The sequence below is a fragment of the Choloepus didactylus genome, chromosome 4 (genome assembly GCF_015220235.1).
Source record: "Choloepus didactylus isolate mChoDid1 chromosome 4, mChoDid1.pri, whole genome shotgun sequence".
NCBI classification, from domain to species: domain Eukaryota; kingdom Metazoa; phylum Chordata; class Mammalia; order Pilosa; family Megalonychidae; genus Choloepus; species Choloepus didactylus.
In genome coordinates this window covers 124,509,795-124,533,296 of record NC_051310.1, presented here as the reverse complement: position 1 = coordinate 124,533,296, position 23,502 = coordinate 124,509,795, and the positions used below count along the sequence as shown (strand labels likewise).

The window sequence follows — 23,502 nt, the reverse complement described above, 5'->3', positions numbered from 1 at the left end:
CTTAAGATGAAATCAGAACTGTATTTTAAAAAATTGATTCAATAAACATCAGAAGACACTTTCAATTATTCACAGAAACAGACACATATTTGTAAAGTCATATCTCCTCTGTGTCACCCTTCAAAGGAGCAGTCCCAGACAAGGTTACTTGTGTTTCTAGACTCTTAAAAATGGCACTAGTCCCAGTGGAACCTTATTCAGCCATAACAATGATGGAGGTTCTGACACAGGCTACAACAAGGATGAAACCTGAAAACATGATGCTCTATAAGAGAAGCCAGACACGAAAGAACAAATATTTTAAGATTCTACTTTTATGAGTTATCTAGATCAGGTAAATTCATAGAGACAGAAAGCAGATGGACAGAGGACAGTGGGGGAGGAGGCATTGAACGGAGGTAATTATTGCTTAATGGACAGATTCATTTGGAGTGATGAATAAGTTTTGGAAATAGTGGTGGTGATGTACAACACTGTGAATGTAATTAATGCCACTGAACTGTATACTTTAAATGATTAAAACAGCAAATTTCATGGTGATATATATGGCACCACAACAAAAAAAATTTTAAAGTGCTACTAGTCCAAATGATCAGTATTGGTTTTAGACATGCCCCTCTCCAAAAGCAGATTCCCATTAAGGTTCATGAATTCCTGAAACTAGCAAGTTAAACAATAGCCAAATTCCTTTTATTTTTTTCTCATTAACTTAAAGGCTCTCTTGTAATGTGACTGGACTCAATCTTACAGAGAAAATATCACTTTTCGACCACTTATTTAGAATGACAATAACAGTATTTCAAAAATAAGAGTAATGAGTTGCTCAACATCCCCCTTTTCTTTTCACCTACCCATTTTTACAGGTAAGATGACTAAGGATCAGAATAACTAAGAGATTTGTCCAAAGTCATATAACTCATCAGCAGTGGAGAAACAGCTTGGCATTCTTTCCACTTTTCCACCACAGCTACCAGCAACTCAAGAAAAAATATAGCAGTACTAGGAATACTTACTCAATATTCTAACTTGACTTCCATAAAGAAATTATGTCAAGAACATTAATATATATATATTTTGATATCTAGAATAAGCAAATTCATATAGACAGAAAGATAAGAGGTTCCCAAGGACTGGGGGGAGGGGGAATGGGAAGTTATTACCTAATGGGTAGTTTCTGTTTTGGGTGATGAAAATGTTTTAGTTTTAGTAACAGAAGGTGACAATGACAGCACAACACTGAAAACATAATTAATGCCACTGAACTGTACATTAAAAAATGGTTAAAATGGTAAAAATAAATAAAGAATAAATTTTAAAAATCTATTTTGACAAATACTATTTCTTAGAATATTCCTTAAATACAAGAAAAGGTACATTCCTCGCTTCTATTTTGAACTAGCCAATGATTTGTTCTACTCCAAGAACCTGTACTTTTTGGAGTAGAACACATGGTGCCAAATTTCCATTCAGCCTTTCTCAGCATTAGAGCCTCTTATTAGAAGACTCTGCATCCTCCTTCAACCATCTCAACTTGCCACTTCTGCCATCAGTGGCTTTTGGCCTCTACAGGTAACCAACTACATGTAGCAATAGCTGTAACTTTTACTCTCTTAAACAGCTAACCAAAACTGAAGCACATGCAAAAACTGGTATCTTAGGAAAGATGCTGACAGTGAAATCTCTGCACACTACTACTAGGTAATATAAAACAAATAGTTTAATAATAACCATTCAAAATTTTGCCTGCAACTTTCTGTTTGCTGGTTAACATACCATAGTGCCTAATTCTTTTCACTTTACCTCACTCACCCCTTGATGCCCTCTCAAGACGCTACCATCTTTACATCATTATCTGCAGGAAGTTAAATTGCTACTGCCAAAACAAGAGTAGATGGTACCACTGAATTAGCTGAAAAGATTTCTGTTAACCATTCACCGAACTAACCACCTACCACACAGCAAATGTTATTCTGTGGGCTATTAATCTCATACAGTTTTACTTCTCTCCATGCAGAGAACCACAAAAGGTTTTCCTTAACATATACCACACATGGAGATTTCTCATATCTTTTCAACTATGGTGTCCATCACATCAAGACACAGGCTTAAATGAAATCTGAATTTACTCTCTAAACAGATATCCCTGAGTAAAGATCTAAAATATAGAAGTCAAAATCAACGGTCCTACAGAAGAGTGGACTTTTAATTTCAGCTTCTCAATGTAGCTGAAAAGAAGATGGAGAAGCTCCATCATTCCAACTTAAACATCACTCCGTATTAATCATGCAAACACATTTTTAAAAAAAACAAGCTTCCTTCCCAACACTGGGAAAACAAAGAATTCGCTGATCAATAAATTTAGCAGTGCTAACATGGAAAAACGGAGAATATCAAGCATAAGTGAGAAATGGACAAAATAACAAATGACCCAGTATCACTTAGAAAGAAGTTCTACTACTTTCAGAAACATCACTAGTTCTCAACCAAGGGTGATTTTGCCTACCATGAGGCATCTGGCATTGTCTGGAGACCTTCTGGATTGTCATAAGTGTGAGGGGGTTGAGGAACAATAAGAAACATAATCCACAGCCAGAAAAATCTTTCTTTTTTGTGGGGGGAGAGGGGCAGTGGGTAAATGTTAGTAGGCTGGAAGATAAGACACTGGATGGGTCACATTTTGAGTAGTGCTAAAAGAATACAAAACAATGAAAAAGGCCATTTTTGAGGATCATCCCAAAAGGAAATGATTTATTTAGCGAAAGGAGTCCATATTAAGCAACATCACTAAAACAATAAAACTGCCACATCATTCCAGATAAAGAGAGACTCACCATAGTTTCATAAAGCAAATTTTAATAATAAAATTTCCTTTCGTAGGTCTTAAGGACTAAGCCCAGAGAGGACACAAATTTGAAGCCAGAATCCTAAGCAATGAATGCATTCTCCAACACTCACTTGATGAATACAGCCACTACAAATGCTAAGGTTATGAAAAAATACATAAACACAAGGAAAGGGCAAACCCTCCAGAAACAGAAAAAACAAACATTTTCAGTTCATGATTGCTTCCCAGTCTATAAGAATTTGTCCTTTAAACGTTCATCAAAAGCGATTTCTGAGAACCAGAAGTTTTAAAAAAAGAAAAAAAAGAAAAAAAAAAAAAAAGGAATGTAAAAGCCAGGAGACATTTTGTCAGATTAGTGTCAGATACCTTTGTGAGGATGACGTCTTTATCCTCTGCAAAACCTACAGCAGTTCATTTGGCTCCAGAATTACAGCTACTAAAGGCAATTTGGGACATTTTTACCTTTTTTGTACATCCCCATTGTCAACTGTTTACTGCTGGTTAGCTCTGGGAAAACACGGCTTTAATGATTCCAACCGTATCTTACTCTTACTCTCTTACCAACATTTTAATGAGTTTTTAAAAAGCTTTTAAATTAATGCATCATAATATAGTAGAGTTATCCAAGGAACACAATGTAAATTTAATGTCAGTGTAGTTCATCATATTAATAGATGAAAGAGAAAAATAGCACAATTACATTAATAAATTCAGAGGAAAAAAGAAACTCTCAGGAAATTGAGAAGGGAGCATTCATGACAGACAGAAGGCTATCCCTACTAAATGGAGAAACTTGAAGCAAATTCCCTTTAAAAATCAAGAACCATTATTACCACTACTTCTCAGCAAAAGTATTAGAGGTGTTAGAGGTCAAAAAAAGGGAATAAGGCAAGAAAAGGAACAAAAGGGAAAGGGTTTTATGAGAAGAGATAATACTTTTATTTGTCAAAGATCTGATCATCTACAGAAGGCCTATCAAAATCAACAAATAAAAGAATTCGTTGAACAGAAAAAAAAAGCTTTGATGAAGAGTCTGAACACTCTCAATATTAAAACGGTCTTGACTAAGAATGAAAACTTAATTCGAGGTGTTTTTTTTTAGGATTTCTTTTAAAACATCCCAGTAACGATGACTGTTTTTAAAATTCAAGTAGGATCCTTAACAAAATGCCTGACTCAACACTAGTGATTATTTCTCATATAAATAGTAATTACCAGCTTAAAAGATGAAAGTAATCAATCCTAACTGAACAACCCTGCTTATGATTGATAAGAGTCATCTCTTAAAACCGAAGTCAACAATATCACAGTTTTCAAAAACGTAACCTCAAATGCATTTTATTTCTTAACTGAAATGCCACTTTAACCTAAAACCCTGTGTAAAAGATTTTGTTTTTGCTATTATCTTAAATTGCTCTGGACTTCATCAATAGGTCCTGCTGTTAAATTCAGGAGCAATGACAACAAATCCCTGGGCAAACAACTGCTGAGAGTGAGACTCTTTTTTTTTAGAATAATCAAAGATAGTTGACAAAAGGGCGCCATACCAAATGAGCTTTCAAAATTCCAGTAAGAAGCTGAGTGAAAGTAAAATAAATAAATACATTTATATACATACATATATATATATATATATATATATATATATATCTTAAAGGAAATTATAATTCTACCCTATTAGTGGATTCTGCTTCCTTAAAAAATAAAAGTCCAACAACTTTAAAAAGCAGTGAGATAGTGTCACTGGTTTTTGAAGATGAGAAATGATACTCACTAATGAACTGCAAAGTAGGAAAAACTGGTCCATTACCCAGAGATTATCAGGCACCTGATAAACCTTTTAAGCCGCAGTCTTTAAGAACCAAGTATCATTTAAAAATAGGCCTGTAGGTCTATTTGTGCTACTTTTACTACCTTGACTTCACTTAAGCATTTTTCAGATACTCAATTTTAAGTTAAATACGTACTTTTGAACTCCCTCCTTTTTTCAAAAGATGACTTTTCTTGGATCCCAGAAAGCATCAACTGAACCTTATCTACAGTATTGGCAGCTTAGTCTCTCTAAATATCTCAGTTCTGTCTTAGTTTTCCAAAATCAAATGACTTTTACTTTTATGTTAGTACTCTTGAATTAGAGAAGGTAACAGCTAACATATAAGTAAAAGCAGTTTAATTTTAAGTGAAAATATGCACAGGCACAGGTAAGAGATTCTGTCCTTTAAGCATCTACAAATTTCAATAAAACAGTGACAGTATAACAAAAATCTTGGGTCCAGGATCATTAATAACATTCAAAATCTAGGTCAATGGTCTCATAATTCTTACCTTTCTCTTTCCAATATACCACACCTCTCAATTCTTAAAAAAAAAAAAAAAAAACAGAAAAAATATGGCTCTTTAAATGTTTTCAACGTACGTTAACTTCACATTGCAAGATCCAAATTGGACTGTTACTTACGCATTACTCTTTAAAACAGAAACCACGCCCACAGAACAGTTTTTCCTCAACCCCACAAAAAAAAAAAAAAAAAAAAAACCTCAACTTTCATCCCAATTTAAACTGAAGTGATAAACACTTTACTCATGGCAAACAACCTACATCCCTTCAAAAGAAATAGCTATTGCTACTTAAAGTTATAGAAATGCACCCCTAAAACAACTTTACTTATGTTACAATAATTCCTTTGCTATTTTCAGCTTTAAATTCTCACAAAATTATTTTCATCCAGCCCTGAAGATTCTAAGAACTACAAGCCAGTTTTATGTTCTCTTTCCCTCTATCCTGACTTCAATTTCCACCTTTTATGGAAAGGAAATAAACAACTAGCTTCCTGTTCAATCACTAGCTTACAGCCAGTCTTTTACACATCACAGAACACAACCCATCTTCTCCTTTGCTTCTCTCAAATGTCTCTTATCTTAAACTTGCTGAAATATGAGACTGTTTTATCACATTGCTTTCCTATGAAATTTACCTTATTTCAACATTAAGAATGCAAAAAACATCAAGATGTCCATAAATTATCTCATACTCCTAAATTATTTAAATTATATAATTTACATAAAGAAGACTTAACACCTATGAAAGTGAAAATTCTATTTCCCCAAATTTTAAAATATTAATATTTATAGGAAACTGTTTAATCTTCTGTTCTTAAGACCGCATACAACTCCTGCTGCACTCCTCTATCCTAATTACATGAAAACACAAAACAGCTATCAGTAAAAAGGATTACCTTTAAAAAAAAGCTTAATATCACTTTAACCCTATACTTTCCTTTTAAACATGGGGTGCCTTAGAAAAACTAAGTTAGACGAATTCTTTGTGCTTGGATGAACAACAGGAAAGCAAAGCCTCCAGGCCTTTGGGGAGGAACCTTGTCCCTGCAGCCCTGCTCTGATGTGCTTGGGAGATAAGGCTCCATAGTGACACTTAAGGAAAACCCTGTTCACATTTGAATTTCTACATTCCTCAAGAACAATTCATGGCAATAACAAACTTTGCAGAAGAGCTACATGAAAGCTTTGGCCAATGAATGAGGGTCATCTGCTCTTTATCACAAGGGTAAACCTCATCCTGGCCAGTTTCTAACCTTTTAACCCTGTGAATTCCTAATTTACACATGAATAATGGAATTCTTGCCTAGAGTGCAACTTTCAGCTCCTCTTCCCTAAATTTGGAAACCAAGCCTTGATTGCTTGCATGTTAAAATCTAAAACTTGCACAGATTAACGTTTTAGGTTCCAGGTGATGTAGTACTACACTTCTGAACCAGAAGATATGATTGCTAACAAAAGCTTTGACCAAGAAACTAAAAAAGAACATACACGCACCCTGCTGCCATCAATAACTAGGAGAGAAGCTTAAAAAAAAACAGCAAAAACCAGAATGTCCATTTAATGCCTACTCTCTTCCTGTTTCATATTTATAACATCTTTACCCTGAACACAGGATTAAATCATTTGAGCCTACATCAACTGCCTTTTTAGATATCAGAACTAACTTTGTGAATTCTGAATCTCCAAGAAATTCCACATTTCTAAAGAAAAATCTAAACCCACTATGCATTTCTTACTTTAAATCCAATATTGAATGCAATTTCCTAGTAAAATATCTCATCAGAGTTAAATAAAATGTGTGCAAATGAAGACTGTGGCCCCTAATTAACTGGTTAGAGTTTATATTTAAAAGCAAAGATAAGCTCTACACTGGAAAGTTTTTATTACTATAATAGTAAACTACTTCATGACATTGGCCTTCAAATCATTCACCTAAAGATTTATTATTAATGTTAATATTATAAAGATAAAAATATCTAAAGATACTCAAAAAGCCAGTACTAACATTTATTTTTTCCATTTATTACACACTGCTCAGAATTAAGCTCTGTGTGTTTTCAAATGGGTTTCTGAGAGCCCTAAAATTCTCTGGCTTCTGAGGAGGACCTGGAAATAAAGAGTGCTTTTGACAAATGCTTCATCTTTTCAAGGTCTCCTCTCCCACACCAAGGTGATACAAGTAGTAGTTCCTGGGTATGAAAACACAAGATTCCCCAAAGCCGAAAAAGTGGAAAAAGTTACAATTTTATAAAATAATTCTACATGAGACAAAAATTAATTGAACAGAACATAAGCATAAAACACACACCAGCCTGAAAACATTACTGTACAGAAAAACCATTATTCAACCAAAAACTGACTCTAAGCCAAAAATTACAGGAAAAACAAAATTACCAGAAACACTATTAGGTTTATACCATTCTTCCCTAGAATTGGGAACCTAATATTCTGATATATTTCAATATAAAAAAATAATTATTTGCAAAGGGTTTTCCAAAGGTAATGATTATTGTGCAAATGAAATAAATCACTAATACGAGTGTGTATAAAATACGGCCACGGAGTGTTACAATAGGTAGCATCACCTGGGAAATTCCCGCCAATGGCTTCCTAAATTTCAACTCGGTAGACCTTAAAGAAGTTATTTCCTACAGACTGTGTCTTTATATAAAGAACTCCCTGTTCTTACTGTTTATTTTGTAAATGATCAATTTGTAGGTATAGTGCAAAATCTGTCTTCTGTGGATTGACTAAAAACATGTAGGTAGGATGCCTGTAAAATTAACACAGCTTTTAAAAAGATTTACATAGGGTATTGTAATCCTGAGTGCTGTGTGATAGATCAGATCACCTGAAGAGCTGGAGAGCCTCAGTAGGAACAAGGAGTTCCCTAACCTGTCCTAGATCCATCTTTACACTCAGCAGTTATCAGGTCAACCACTACACAATGGATCACTTGGACAAATAGTTGATCTGAAAGGTTGTTAGAACAAAGGAAATCATTATACAGTAAACTTTATGACAACTGGGGATAAGTGAGCAGAGCTGGTTTAAATCCATGAGGCATAATATGGAAATGACCTTAATCTCTTTCCCGCCCAGCAGGAAAAGACTAGGAACACTTCAAAGGCTTGAGTTACCGTCCAATGCCCTCTCTTACAATTAAAAAGCAACATGGGTGATCTAAAAGCGGTCAGGGAAATGGAAGGCATGACTATAAGAAAGATTTAACACTTGAGGGTCATCTACAAAGCAGAAGATTTGCTTGTCAGGGTTTTCATTTAATGACTAACTTCCAAACAAGGAGATTTTAAAACTTTTGTTGTGTTGGCCCAACTTCCACACACAGCTCTTCTCATAGTGTGAAATACTTGAAATTTATATAAGCCACCTCTACACATACTACATTACTTGGCACTCTAAATTTAACTTCTGCTCTCAACCACTCATTTGAATGTTATATACTCTTTTTTTCAAGTTTTCTCCACCTGTATTACCTTCAGTAAAATCCTTAATGTACGTGTTATACTAATAAATTAAGAAATCAGAATGCAGCAATGAAAAATATTAACAGTAAGGAACTTAAACACTTACTTGATAAGGTAAGATGAGCTTTTTGACTAAGAATGGCTCCATATTTGTTCATTGCCAAGCACTGATAAAATCCTTCATCCGAGTGGTCTCCTCTCTTGCCTTCCACCTCAGTGATATATAAAGAGCCATTAGACAGAACCTGAATCCGTTTATTTTCAGACACTTTTGCTCCATTTTTCAACCATGTGATCTTAATAGGAATTTCTCCATGAGCCTGGCAATCTAAAACGACTGGGTCCTTTCTTGTAACAGTTACATCCTCTGGTTCTTTTCTTAAAAACAGTTCACTAAAGCACCACACTCCTATGAGAAAAAAGGGGAAAGGTATATCCAGAATTATAGGCATAAAATCATTTCTTAACACACAATTGTAAAACACACATTCTGTGTGTAGTAAGATAGTTTAACAAACCATATTAGTTTACCTTACAAACACCTTAGTAAACCAATCTAAATTTCAGTAAACCTTTAAAAAAATCAGAAAAATCACCTTTTACATCCATAGTAAAAACACAGGGAAGATTTTTTAAACTTCTATTCCTTTTAAGAATCCTTTTTTCAAGTTCCTTGGTAGAGTTTTTAAATCATCAGGAAAACCCAGCACAAGCTGTTTGCTACTTTTACAAGCTTGTCAAAAAGATCTTGAACAGAGTAAGTCGTAAAAGTCTAATTTTACAAGAAATCATTAGCAAAACTCCAACTCTGTGAACAAGCAAGTTTATTTCCTTGACTCTTCAAGTGTTTTTGCAACCCTCCCTTGGCATCTACTCCTTTGGGAAGTGCGTTTGTCTTTTGTGACAAATTACAAGTTTGTATTTTTAAATTTGCCCTTTTACGCGAAGGACTCCCTCTCTTCTCCTTTAAAGCGATCCATTTACTTAATTTCTGCAGAGCAAGCTAGGTATTTAAAGGACAAACAATAGACTTTGAAAAGTTGGTAACTCTTGCTGCTTGTACCCAGTGGGTGATCGGATTAAGGAACTTTTATTTCAATTTTTTTTTTGAACTACCAACTGTTGGAAAAAATGCGTGACTAATTGGTCCTTACTGTCTAATAAGGATAGGAGATTGGTTAATCAACCAATACACGTTTTTATCAGAGCAAAGGAAGGGCTTTATCCTAAGCATACACATCGCCCCTGGCCCCGCAGAACAAAGCATCCGATGAACAACTAATACACGGTCATCTCCTGCTTTTAGCGCAAAGGCAGGCAAAAGTCTGGCAATATTGCCAGGAGCTGAGTGGAGAGTTAGGGGTTGGGGGGAAGTTTTCATCTTGCTCCTGATCATTTTGAATCCACGATTACAAATTCCCGGGGTTGATTTCTCTGTTTCCCATCAAGGCAGGTCTCTGGAAACATCGCACACTAGTCACGCTCCCCCTCCCCGGCTCGTGAATTCCCCTGATATATGCCCAGGGCAACGCGAGCGACCCTAACAGCCCCACACTGCTCTGAAAACTCCGGAAGGCGCCCATTGTGTTTCCCAGCAACATCTGACTTTGATCCTTTTCTCATGCTAACAGAAACTAACTCCTTCAGAAAAACAAAAGTCGGAAGCTTGTAACATGTAAATAAATAACAAAACCCATTCTCCGGAACTCCTCTCCTCTCCCCAGAACTCCCCCAACCCCCGACATCCACTTTACATGTTTATCGCTCTGAGGTAAACCAATACGGATGCAAAAGAGACAAATTAGTTCATCCAAGTTAGATTAACGCAAGGTTAATCCAGAGTATGAAGCAACCCTCAGATTCCTACACACCTCAGGCTCTGCACCAAAATACCTGGCTGCGGGGAATAAACACTATTTAAACACCTTCCTCACCTTCAGTCCCAGCTTTTCCCTCCGGGGCACAAACCTACCACGCAACTTTCAACCCTCTTCTCTTTTCAATTCCACCCCTCCTCACTAGATCCGGGGAACCGGGGGTACTAAAGTACTAATCTATTGCCCACCCATGCCCCCATACCCTAAAACGAGGGAGAACCCCTAGCGCAAGCAGGTAGAGCCGCGCGGAACCGCGGCGCCCCCTGCTCGCCGAGGCTGCCACTAAGGAAACAATATAAATAAAGCCACGTGCGGCCGCTGCTGCCCCGGCAGGCGGGCCCGCGGCGCTGAGCCCAGGCTGGGCGCGGAGGCGGGGACCCGGCCGAATCTCGGACAATGGAGCCAAGAGGAAGGGGAGACAGTGGACAGCGGCCGCCACAGCCTTGCAGCCTGTAGCTTGGGGAGAGCAGCAGAGAGGGGCGTGCGCTAGAAGAAGCTCTCGCAGTCCTGCTCGCACTCCCCCGCCCCCACCGCCGGCAGAACCCGCGGGTAACTCGTACCTCCAGCCAGTGGCTCCAGACAGGCCGCAGAAAGAGCGCAGGGCGCGGTGGTCAACGCCGCCTCCCCTCTCCCCCCCATACACCCCCGTTTCATCTTTCCCCTTCCCACTCATGCCTACTCACGCCCCACACCTCAAAAGAAATGCAGAAGAAAGCGCGCCCACCTGGAACAGAGCCGAGGAGCATCAGGAGCACGAGTGCGCGGAGCAGCATCCCTGGCGACCGCAGCCAAGCGAGAGGTCGCAAAGAAGACGCCATTCAGCGGGGCTGCGCGGGCATGCTCCCCCGCCACCCCGCAGCCGCTGTCCGTCTGCCGGCCCCCGCCTGCAGCCGCCGGGCGCTTCCCGCGCCGTTGCCGGACGCGCGCAGTAGAGCTTCCCGCTCGGGCGCCGTCGTTACGCGGCGCGGCCGGCGGCTGGTCTGTGTGGCTGCGGCGAGGCCGGCGCAAGGACACGGGCTTGCAGGAGGCGGGGGGCCTGAAAGTCCGGCCTGGGGGCGGAGTGAGGCGGCCACTGGAGGAGTGGGGACGACAGAGTGGACAGCGCCGCCACTGCCGGACTGGGGACTACTTTCTACATCTGGCCCCTGGTGTGGGGACTGGGAGGTCGGCGTGGCCGGCGGAGGGAGACGCTGGGAGGGTGTCCAGTGGCGGTCGGTTGCGGCCTGGGGGGAAGGGGGCGGGCCGGGCCGGACAATGCACCTGGGGGTCAGACCCCGGCTGAGGGTCTCGGGTCCGTCTCCCCGCCCCCTCTGCCTCCGCGCCACCTTCGAGGGCAAAGCCACAAAGGCTGAGCCTCCGGGTCCAGCCTGCCCCCGGGGCCCCTCTGCCGCCGGCTTGTTTAGGATTCAGGGAAAGAGGAGGCGGGGTAGGGGAAGGATGGTGTTGAGAGACGTGGCAAGGCCGGAGACTTCTCCCCTGATGGCCCCCTGCCCATCCCCCTCCTTCCCTCACACGCCGAGGCTCTGTGGAGGAAAATCTAACTATTTCCCACTTCAGGATTTGTCAGTTCGACTGGAGGCATCTCCCAGTGATAAGCCTCCATATTTGGGGACGGTTCTTAGCCCTTCTGTCCCATTCAGATGCAGCCCTGGCTTAAAAAAGATCTTCAAAGAGTACCTTGAAATGAACAATTTCCTTTCGGAGACACGTTTATTATCTCTTTCTCAAGTTAGTCAAGTTCTTTAATTTGTGAAAACTGTGCACACAAAAGGTCCTATCCTCAGAGTATAGGCAAAATCAGGAGATTTAGAGTCTCAGCTTGCTGGGGGTGGCGTGGGGATAGGCTTTGATAGACTACCTGGTTAGAAGTTAAACTAACTAGGAAAGACTCAAATGTGAGTATGTTCACTTCTCCGAAAATCAATTAAGGATATGAGGAGTGAAACATGCATTTAAAAGACGTGATCAGATTGCTAAACACGTGCGGATCATAGAGAGCATTTACATGTGGATTAGCATTTGCTAATCCAAAACTAAATCTAAGGCACATGATTTAGGCATAGGCTAAAAACTAACCTTAAAGCTGTGAACAGAAATTTAGCTTTTGTCATCAGGACATCAACATACTGCCTTCAGCGTGTTCCAGAAATCCTCCTTAGAAGAAGGGGGGAAAAAGTTTTAGAACATCTGCTGGGAGGGCAGCACTACTTCCCCCCAGACGATTCTAATAAAATCACCCTACTTTGCAATTTCAATTTTAACTGCATGTAAAACCTTAATACCCTTGACCATATTGCCTCCAAAATCTTACAATTTAGATGAATTTGGACTATTTCTAAGCATTTGAAGGTTCTTGGAAAGAGAAAACATATAGAGGTAATAAAATGAAACATTTGCCAGGTTATTTAAATTATGTGATATTCACATTTCCACAAAGCTATTAATTCTTAACTATTTTGCTATTAAACTAGGTTTTTTTCTTTTTTGAATACACTCTTCTTCCTCTTGGCTCCTCCAACTCCCAGTTCCCTTTCAGTTGACCTTAAGTGCTCATATTCCCTGGATAAGAATCGCTAATAAGACGATTTTATGCTATCTTTCTTGAATAAATCAGAGGAATAAAGGCTGGGGGAAAGGAGAGATAAGCTAAAAGACTTGAATTTTTTTAAACTGCCACTTTGCCCTTTTTGTTTTGTTTTGTTTTTTTGTTTTTTTGGTTTTTTTGGGTTTTTTTTGGCTTTTATAAAGGGGATTTATTTGGTTACAAAGTTACAGTCTTAAGGCCATAAGGTGTCCAAGGTAAGGCATCAGGAAAGGGTACCTTCACTGAAGAAAGGCCATTGGCATCAAGAAAACCTCTGTTAAATGGGAAGGCACGTGGCTGGCATCTGCTTGCTCCCGGGTTGCATTTCAAATGGCATTCTCCAAAGTGTTGCTCTTAGGGTGTTCTGTCCTCTCTTAGCTGCAGCTCCTCTTCAAAATGCCACTCTCAGTTGCTCTCCAAAATGTCACTCACAGCTGCTCTGTTCCTTCTGTCTGTGAACTCCTTTATACAACTCCAGTGATCCAATTAATGCCCACCCTGAATGGATGGGGTAACACCTCCATGGAAATTATCCAATGAAAGGTCTTGCCCACAGTTGATTGAGTCACATCTCCATGGAAACACTCAATCAAAGATTCCAACCTAATCAACACTAATACGTCTGCCCCCACAAGATTGCAACAAAGAACATGGTGTTTTGGGGGACATAATACATCCAAACTGTTTGCCCTTTCTTTAAGATTTTAATTAATCGGAGAAACCTTTGATTCTTATTAGATGGCTTTGGACCTAGAGTTGTGTTGGAGAAGAATATACATCTAATATGAAGCAGGATAATATAATGAGACCAATTTAACAAGCCTTTCAGTCTTTTCAGATACATATTTACTGTCCCATGTTGGGCAGTGAAAGGCTTACTCTGATGATGTTATTATACCATACTTTATAAAATCTGCAATATACGATGAGTTTTCAGATGTATTATCTCATTTGATTCTCACAATAAGTCAGTGAGGTAATGGACGTATTATTAATACCACTATTTTAAGTTGAAGAAACAGAAACTTATACAAGGTCACTCATTAGTAAATGGTATCTGGGAACCAGAATCCATGTCTTCTGATTTAAAGTTTGTAGTTCTTTCTATTATATAACCGTTTCTTCCTTTACTTAAAACTTCTCTTTTTTGGGGGGATACCTATTTGGTTTCAAAATTTACATCATGTCCCCTGAAAAAAAACATGTTCAGGTCCCAAACCCTGGTCCTATAGGTGTGAACCATTGTAAATAGGACCTCTTGAAGATGTTACTTCAGTTAAGGTGAGGCCCAATCTAATCAGGCTGGGCTTTAATCTGGATTGTTAAAGTCCTTTATGAGAAGAATGAAATTCAGACATTGAGAGGGAGAAGCCATGGGGAGCAATCAAAATCCAGAGGAGAAAAGAGAAGACATCGCCATGTGTGTTGCCATGTAACAGAAAAGCCGAGAAACCCAAAGATTGCTGGCCAGCAAGAAGATACTGACCCAGACAGGAACCAAGCCTTCTAGCCTCTGAAACTGAGTCAATAAATTACTGTTGTTAAGCCAACCCATTGCATGATATTTGTTTTAGCAGCCAGAAACTAACACAAACATGGTACATGTCTTCTTAGACACTTTCTCATGTGTGATACTTTTCTTTCATGTATGTTAATTTTCTCTCATGTGTAACACTTGCTTGTATAATGTACTAGACTGTGTAAGATACTTGTTTAGTAAGTAAATATTCCTATTAGTGGCAAATCTTTGTCCTTTCAGGGTGGGCTTGATTTTGAAAAATGCAAATATTTAAAAGTCAAATCTGATTAATTTGGTTGTCATTTTGCCAAGGTGACTCTACTGATTCTTTGGGTAGCTCCTAAACTAGTTCTGAAGAAAGTAAGAAGTGCCTGGGATGTATAACCTCCAAAATTACCCCCTTGGTGGATAAATCTCTTTGAGATAAACAGCTACCTAAGATCTATTTTGCTTTCATATTCTAAAACAAGGACAATTATTTGCATACTGGAGAGTAGAGCTTATATAGTTAAAAGAGAGTTGAAACTTGAGGTTTGGTTTTTCCTAGCCTAACTCTGGAAAAAAATCATTTAACTTCACCCATCAATTGATGGGACCTTACCAAATAATCATCAGGCCCCCTGATCTCTAAACATAATCTGGTTTTATGGAATCATAGGACCATTAGTATATGTTTATGAATCACAGAGAATGAGAAAAGGCAGCAAAAGTCTAAAGTTTTTCAATTTTTCATTTTTCAAACATTTATTGAGCTCCTATCATGTTAGGCCCTGTGTGAGAGTCATATGCCATGATCTTCATATTTTACAAATCACTTACTGATGAGCTGAATATTTGTCAAGAGAAACATTCTGCAATTGATTATTTTTAAAATGGCTTATAAATCCATAAAAGCAGTGATGAGGAGGAGGCAGAAGTCCAGGTTTGTTAAGATCAGGGTAGTGTCCGGCGCTGCCCCACTCGGTCCCCGGTTCCCGGCCGGCGAGGGGAAACAGGGAAGGAGAGAGAGAGATGCAGACTGCGTGAACTAACCTGGTCATGAATCACGACTCGAACCACACGGCAGTTGTGAAAGCAAGCCCTTTACTACAGCTAGATGAACATTCTGTGTTACTGGTTCCCACACGGGGCACGGCGCCTCGTGGGAGAGCAGCCTCGATGTGGCCGTCAGGCACGGCTCCTTGTGGGCTGTCTCACCCTACCCCGTCCGGGTAAGACCTTTTATACACAATTAACAACCAATAAGCTTCTAGGCTAGTATCGCGTATACAGGATTTCGATTGGTAGGAGCGGGTGGCGGATACATGCGTCACTATGCGGAAACAGGATGCAGGCGCCATCTTGGCTCACTCGATGGGCGGGGGTAACTCTAGAGCAGGCTGCAGCGCATACGCTAGGCCCAATTCGGGAGGCGGCTTTCCACATCTCCCCCTTTCTTATTTATTTTTGACCCAGTGTCTCCAGTGATGAGCGTGCTCCCGTGAACCCAAATGGTTCACAACCTCTTTGGTGCTTTGGGGAGTCTGGACTAGGCCTCAGCCATCCAGCGGCGGAGCCTCTAGCACCAACCAGAATGCTCACGTCATATGGAGACCGGAGAGTCCGTAAGCTGGAAGCAACGTGACTCTCCCTGCAGTGCTTTGCCTGGCAACTGGGGAACAACGACGGGGGCAGGAACAGCAGTAACCAGAGTCGGGGGTGTCACTAGGTGTCTCTGTGCAATGGCTAGGGTCCAGTCTGGCCACAACTAGGACTCTGCCCTAGAGACCCACCTGAGACAAAATTATGACTACTGGTGTCGCCTTTTACACCCGAGAAACAGCCATGCGATTCGCTACAAATTTTGCTCCAAAGCGCCCCACCTGAGGCGACCAGGAAGGGGTATGGTTAATAAATCGGTCACTATCGGGGGTAACAGAGGTGGGAGTCATAGCCATCATAGTGGTAACACGCAATTGCTGCTGCGCTTGAAACAGGCGTTCTAGCAAACATTTAACAACGACTAATCCCACCAATAATCCCACTGCAATGAGGATCCAATTAGTTAAATTGGGCCAAGAGAACCAGGAAGAAACACTGTGCAATAGTTCTGTAGAACCTCGCCTAACCCGGAGAGATCGACTTTAACGGGTTTTAACTTGATCCCCCCAATTGTGTCTAAACTAGATTCCACCTGTTGGGAGAGATTAACAAATTCAGGAAAATATGACCTTTTCAGCCAATCAGAGACTCTGGAAATGCTTCCGGTCACGTTGGCCCTGACAGGAGTGACACAGAGTTTAACCGTAAGCCACCGGGTGTCACATGTTTGCTGAAGCACTCTCCAGAGTCCATCTATTTCCAGTCCAAGTTCATCTATCTCCGCTTGGAGTTTCTGAATGGCCTGGAAATTTAAGTTCAGCATCTGATTGTGGCGGCGTAGCACGTCTCGGGTAAGGTTGACCAAGCCATTTACCGTTTCCATCGTTATGGCGAGCTGCCGATCTGTCCATGCTTGTAGCACAGCCTGCCCGATCGTTGGGACAAACAAAGAGGAAGCTACACTGGCAGCATTCGATAGCCATTCTTTTATGCCTCTTGGACGCCTAGACTTAGAGAAGGGGATATTGTTAAGTGAAAACAACTTGAGAAACAGGGCCATCCCAGTCGGTTGCCTTGACGGGGAGCCAGACATAACTTGGGCGATACACTAGGATAGCGGGGCGGCGAGGCATCCGGGTCTTTGGAACGGTTGCAGACTGTAGGAGCAAGCCCTGGAAGGAAAAGGCACCTTTGAGTCTCCTTTTTACTCAAGATCCCTTCACAAGACTGGCGGCTCTTCCCTGTAACGTTAAGAAATTCAAGCAAGACTCCCTTACTTAACTCGCCATTACCAGTTTCACAAGTAGCATTCGCCGCAACTGTGGTGTTGACAACCTTGACAGAGAGGTTAGCAAAAGAGAGGATCAGTGTGTCATTGGTGAGGGGGAAGGACTCGTAGTTCCACTAAAAAGAAAAAGGCAGATTAGAAGGATTGCTATAGGAGAGCAAAGAACAGAGTTACCGATCCTCTTTTTGGGCAACCGCGGGGTGGTCAGTCCTACTATTATCGTCTTGTCGGTCGTCGCCATCATCAGCAGGGTCGGAGGCTTGGTCTAATGGTTCAGGTTGTATATTCGTTGGCGTTTCTGACAGCTGTTCCTTGGCTTCTTCAGGTGATGTCACGGTTCTCACCAGTCTTTCCGGAACCCACACTGGTTGACGTCCTGGTTCCTTCTCGCGTTGATCAGGCGCGGGAAGTCCGCCGTAAGCTCGACGCGCAGCGCTGCTCTCCTCACAGAGGGACCGTCGAGAGCGAGGCAGGAGGAGGAGCTTCCCCGTACGGGCCACCACTTGTCCGGCGCTGCCCCGCTCGGTCCCCGGTTCCCGGCCGGCGAGGGGAAACAGGGAAGGAGAGAGAGAGATGCAGACTGCGCGAACTAACCTGGTCATGAATCACGACTCGAACCACACGGCAGTTGTGAAAGCAAGCCCTTTACTACAGCTAGATGAACATTCTGTGTTACTGGTTCCCACACGGGGCACGGCGCCTCGTGGGAGAGCAGCCTCGATGTGGCCGTCAGGCACGGCTCCTTGTGGGCTGTCTCACCCTACCCCGTCCGGGTAAGACCTTTTATACACAATTAACAACCAATAAGCTTCTAGGCTAGTATCGCGTATACAGGATTTCGATTGGTAGGAGCGGGTGGCGGATACATGCGTCACTATGCGGAAACAGGATGCAGGCGCCATCTTGGCTCACTCGATGGGCGGGGGTAACTCTAGAGCAGGCTGCAGCGCATACGCTAGGCCCAATTCGGGAGGCGGCTTTCCACAGGGTAGGTCTAGGAAAACAGAAAAACAAAACACATCTTGAGTTCAACAAGACATTTGACCACATCTCATGCTACTCTTAAGGACTGGATAGAGAAATGTTAATTGGATGTTGGAAAAGGTCTGCAAAATGAAATCTGATTGAAGCATCCACTCATTCCCACTCAAGAACTTCCTCCTGCCAAGCCTTCAAAATATTTTTTTTTGATCTGTCCCCTGTTCATTTTCTCCTGCCACTACCCATGTCCCAGCCCTCAGTATTTCTTACTGGCACCATTGTATTTGGAATGGGCTGTTAACAGGCTTCCCAATAATCTTCCTATCTTTCCATACTCATCTATTTTTATAGCTACTACCCAGTTAATTTTCCTGTTATCTAGTTTCTCTTGTGATCAGAAAACTTTCAGTACCTCTTCATTACCTGTAAAATGCTAAATTGTTCCTAACAAATCTTAATGCTAATGGCCCTCTGATCTGGCCACAACCTACCATTACAACTTTACATTCAAGATTTTCCTATGTGTACTCAGGCCAAAATAACCAAACTGGTGTTTGCCCAATGGCACCAAATTTTCCTGACCTGAGCCCTTGCAGGAGCTCTTCCCTAAGCCTAGAAAACTTTCTCTTACCCTTCACCCTGCCACTGTAATTGAGACCCTTCCAAACCTTAACTATATTTTCCAAGCACAGGTGTTAATTTGAATGGAATCTTACAGTACTTTTGTGGCACATAACTTGTGCATATTTTATCACTAGCCAGTAAACATCTTGGGGGCAGGAATCGTGTCTGATTCATCTTGTGTTCCTCACATTGCCCTGCAATTAAGAGGAATCGAAGAGATCTTTGTTGACTAAAGGAAAAAGGAATTACTATACCAAAATGCTGATAAATAGATGGAGTGCAATTGGGGAAAATATCTCTGGGAGAATATCACAAAGTCCTGTAACTGGGGTTGTCCTCGTCTAGTCTGTATTTATTATCATTGACTTGAATTAAAATACAGAAGACATATTTATCTAATATGTTGCACGATGGAATGAGAATGGTTCTCACTCTTGGTAGTTATCTAGGAAGATGGAAACTAAGAGAAGAGGTCCTGAGGGACTCTTCAATAAAGGATTACTTAAGATGAGGCCAAACTGTATCAGGGTGAACCTTAATCCACTATGAATGGAGTCCATATAAGCAGAGGAAATTTGGACACAGGAGGAGACAGACGAGAAGAGAGATGGCTATGGGATGGAGGCAGATTGAGCTATAGTTTGCCAGCAAACCACCACCAGAACTCTACAGACTTCAGAGAAAATATGAGCCTGCCAACACCTTGATTTTGGACTTCAAGCCTCCAAAACTCTGAGTTAATAATTTCCTGTTGTTTAAGCCAACCAAACTGTACTATTTGTTACAGCAGACCTGGCAAACTAGGACACTCACCATATGAGACAAAAAGGGCCAGATGACACCTGCATACATAGTGGGTTGTGTTACAGGAGAGGAGCTGTATTATTATGATAGGCAGTAAGCTTGCCTACACTTTGCTTTGCAGAGAGACAAAAATCTCTATCTTCCAAGGCTGTTCCCTACATAAACATCCTTGAAAAGATGGTCTGGAAAAAGTGCTGTCGGTGCCTCTTGTCTGAGGTATACAGAAATGTAAGCAATCCATGGAAAACTGTCTCTCAACCACATGCTTTACAGTGGAGCTGATAGCTGTGCTGAATCTTGAGGGTAAGTGAGAAAGTTTTCTAGCTGGCCTGGGCTGGGGCTGGCCTTCCAGAGAACACAGTATGAATAGGGCACTGAAGTACTAGAGATGAAGGTAAATTCAGGTAACTGCAGGGAGTTCAAGCAAGAGGCAAGGCTATGTCAAAAGAGGCCTCATGCCATGCTATGGAAATTGAATTTTGTCCTGGAGGCCATGATTTCTCAACGGCTGCCCTTTGGACTGGTTGCTGTGGTGTTCTCTTTACTACGTGCCCTGAGACACATGCTTTAGTAATTTTATCTTAATCCTCACAACCAGATAAGCTAGATATCCTCATTTTACAGATGATCACTGGGTCTGGACCACACAGTGGATACAGGCAAAAGTCATGATTCTTCCCCAAGTCTATCTGATCCAGAGTCCTTATTCTTTTTGATCTCCCTCTGTGTGTACCATGAAAAGTAGAAGAGATAGAGGAGTGGTAGCTGGAGGTGGACATGTAGAATTACTGGCAGACTCTAACAAGATAATTTTCATTAGCAGAAAGTTGTTTCTATATTTCTTATGCTCTGAAATAGCATTTCTTGCTAGTTCTTTTTTAATTCAATTTTATTGAGATATATTCACATACCATACGATCATCCACAGCGTACAATCAGTTGTTCACAGTACCATCATATAGTTGTGCATTCATCACCACAATCAATTTCTAAACATTTTCATTGCTCCAAAAAAAGATAAAAATAAGAATAAAAATAAAAGTATAAAACAACACCCAAAACATTCCATTCCCCCATACCACCCTATTTTCATTTAATTTTTGTCCCCATTTTTCTACTCATCAGTCCATACATTGGATAAAGAAAGTGTGAGCCACAAGGTTTTCACAATCAGAAAGTCACACTGTGTAAGCTACATAGTTACATAATCGCCTTCAAGAATCAAGGTTACTGGTTTGCAGTTCAACAGTTTCAGGTATTTCCTTCTAGTATTCAAATACACTAAAGACTAAAAATGGATATCTATATTGCACATAAGAAACACCCTCCAGAGTGCTTTCTCGACTCCATTTGAAGTCTCCCATCATTTTTCTTCCCCCTTTTGGTCAAGAAGACTTTCTCAATCCTACGATGCCAGGTCCAGGCTCATCCTCAGGAGTCATGTCCCGTGTAGGGGGTAGGGCAGTGAGTTCACTTGCTGAGTGGACTTAGGGAGAGAGAGGCCACACTTGAACAACAAAAGAAGTTCTCTGGGGGAGACTCATAGACACAATTATAAGTAGGCTTAGCCTTTCTTTTGCAGTAGCAAAAAAAAAAAAGTAGAAGTAGCCTTTCTTCATAAGGGCAAGCCCCAATATTGGGGGCTCAGCCTACCAAACTGGTAGTCCTCAGTGCTTCCAAGAACATCAGTAATAACCCAGGTGGGGAAGTTTAATATTTCTACATTTTCCCCCAGTTCCTCAGGGTATCCTACAAATACGTTTTTATTCGCTGCCCAAATTACTTTGGGATGTATCAGGATTTCACACTAACCTGTACAAACCTACCAGATCTCACTTCCTTTTCAAAGTTCCATGTAATTATGGTGTTTGAATAAACTGACTGTACAAGTTGAATTATTTAGTGTGCTGCAGAAAATACAGATCCTGCAACAACAACAAAAAAAACATCTCTTCCCTTGGTCTTACACAGAAGTTGAAGTTTTATAACACAGTCAATATCATCCTTTACCCTTTGGCCTGATTTGCCTTAGTCCTAACCAGAACCACTTCATTCATATCTCTAATTAAAGTCTGAACTCTTTTTCAGCTTTTTTAACAGTTGCTGTATGAGGTAATACTGACATTCAGAGCTGCCAAATTCTAGCTCTGAGTTTCAGGTGTTACACAGATACTCAAAGTTCCAGAGACCGACCAGGTTATACACAAAGAGCTCAGCATCTCAGAATTTAGAAGTAACCATTACAACTCAGGAATAGATGTGAATGCCGTAAGAGCTTACAATCTAGGGACCTTTACAATAAGCCTTCCCCTGATAACCTGTGCTCTAAGATTCAATTCTCAGAGTTTACACATTATAGTTAGTCCATATTAGTGAGGCATTATAATGTTGTCTTTTTGTTTCTGGTGTACTTCACTCAAAATGCTGTCCCCAAGAGCCACTCACTTAGTTGCATGTCTCACAATTTTATTCCTTCTTGCAGCTGCTCAGTATTCTCTTGTATGCATACACTACAGTTCACCATTCTATTCATCAGTCGATGTACCCTTAGGCCACCTCCGTCCATTGCAAATTGTGAATACTGCTGCCATAAACACCAGTGTGCAAATGTCCATTCATGTCCCTACTCTCAGATATTCCAAGTATATACCCAGTAATGAAGTTGGAGGACCTTATGGCCCCACATACTTAGTTTCTTGTGAAACCACCACACTGTCCTCCAGATAGGCTATACCATTCTACCTCCCCACCAACAGTGAATAAGTACATCCCTCTCTTCATGTTTTCTCCAGCACTTGTATCCCGCTGTTTATTTTTTCCCTAAAATTTTATAGAGGTATATTCACATACTACACAATCATCCACAGTGTACAATCAACTATTCACAGTATCATCATATAGCTGTGCATTCATCACCACAAACAGCACTTGAACATATTCATTACTCAAAATATATATATATATATAAATAATTAAAAAAATATGAAACGCTTCATGAATTTGTGTGTTAACCCTGCGTAGGGGCCATGCTAATCTTCACTATATCATTTCAATTTTAGTATATGTGCTGCTGAAGCAAGCACTCTCACTAGTTCTTGCCAGCATATTCTCCATTCTCCTTTCACAGTCCACGTGAGACTGCCATCTTTTCTCTGCTTGGCATGGACAATAAATCACATACACATGCTACAGTTGGGATGTGTGATATGTGAGAAACATCTCCCTTGTTTTCAGATAGCATTAAATATAACTGAGATAAATATAAACTCCTTTTTGTTTAATTCAATTGCATTTGACGGATGGGAGTCAGGGGTGAGCATGGGGAAACCTTGTCTTATCTGCAGTTTGTGAGAAAAAGACCTGCAAGTGTCAACCACAACTGAGCCAACAAGATGTGTAGGTGTCACCCTCACACTAATGCAAACCTGAGTTGGGTTCATAGACGTGTATTATCCAGATCAAAGGAGGTTTAGTCTCACTATACATCACTTTGATCATGTAGGTCTAGCATATATATATTCAGCTCTGGATTCCACATTTTAAGAGGCAAGAACAACCTAGAATGCAGGTA

The 23,502-nt window shown here is 40.8% G+C and overlaps 1 protein-coding gene and 1 non-coding gene across 2 annotated transcripts in view; both read right to left on the bottom strand.

Moving 5' to 3' along the window:
• Positions 1-11,537, bottom strand: part of PRTG (protogenin) — a 142,921-nt gene extending 131,384 nt beyond the window's left edge. The window contains exons 1-2 of the mRNA XM_037833886.1: positions 11,275-11,537; positions 8,780-9,082 (exon numbers count right to left, since the gene is read on the bottom strand). Of these exons, the coding sequence (XP_037689814.1) occupies positions 8,780-9,082; positions 11,275-11,368 (397 nt within the window). The 5' untranslated portion in view covers positions 11,369-11,537. The remainder of the gene's footprint in view (positions 1-8,779; positions 9,083-11,274) is intronic.
• An 11,370-nt stretch (positions 11,538-22,907) lies between these two features.
• On the bottom strand, positions 22,908-23,014 carry LOC119533537. Its single transcript, XR_005216665.1, has one exon. It is a non-coding gene; the product is annotated as a U6 spliceosomal RNA (small nuclear RNA).
• Between the last annotated feature and the right edge of the window lie 488 nt (positions 23,015-23,502).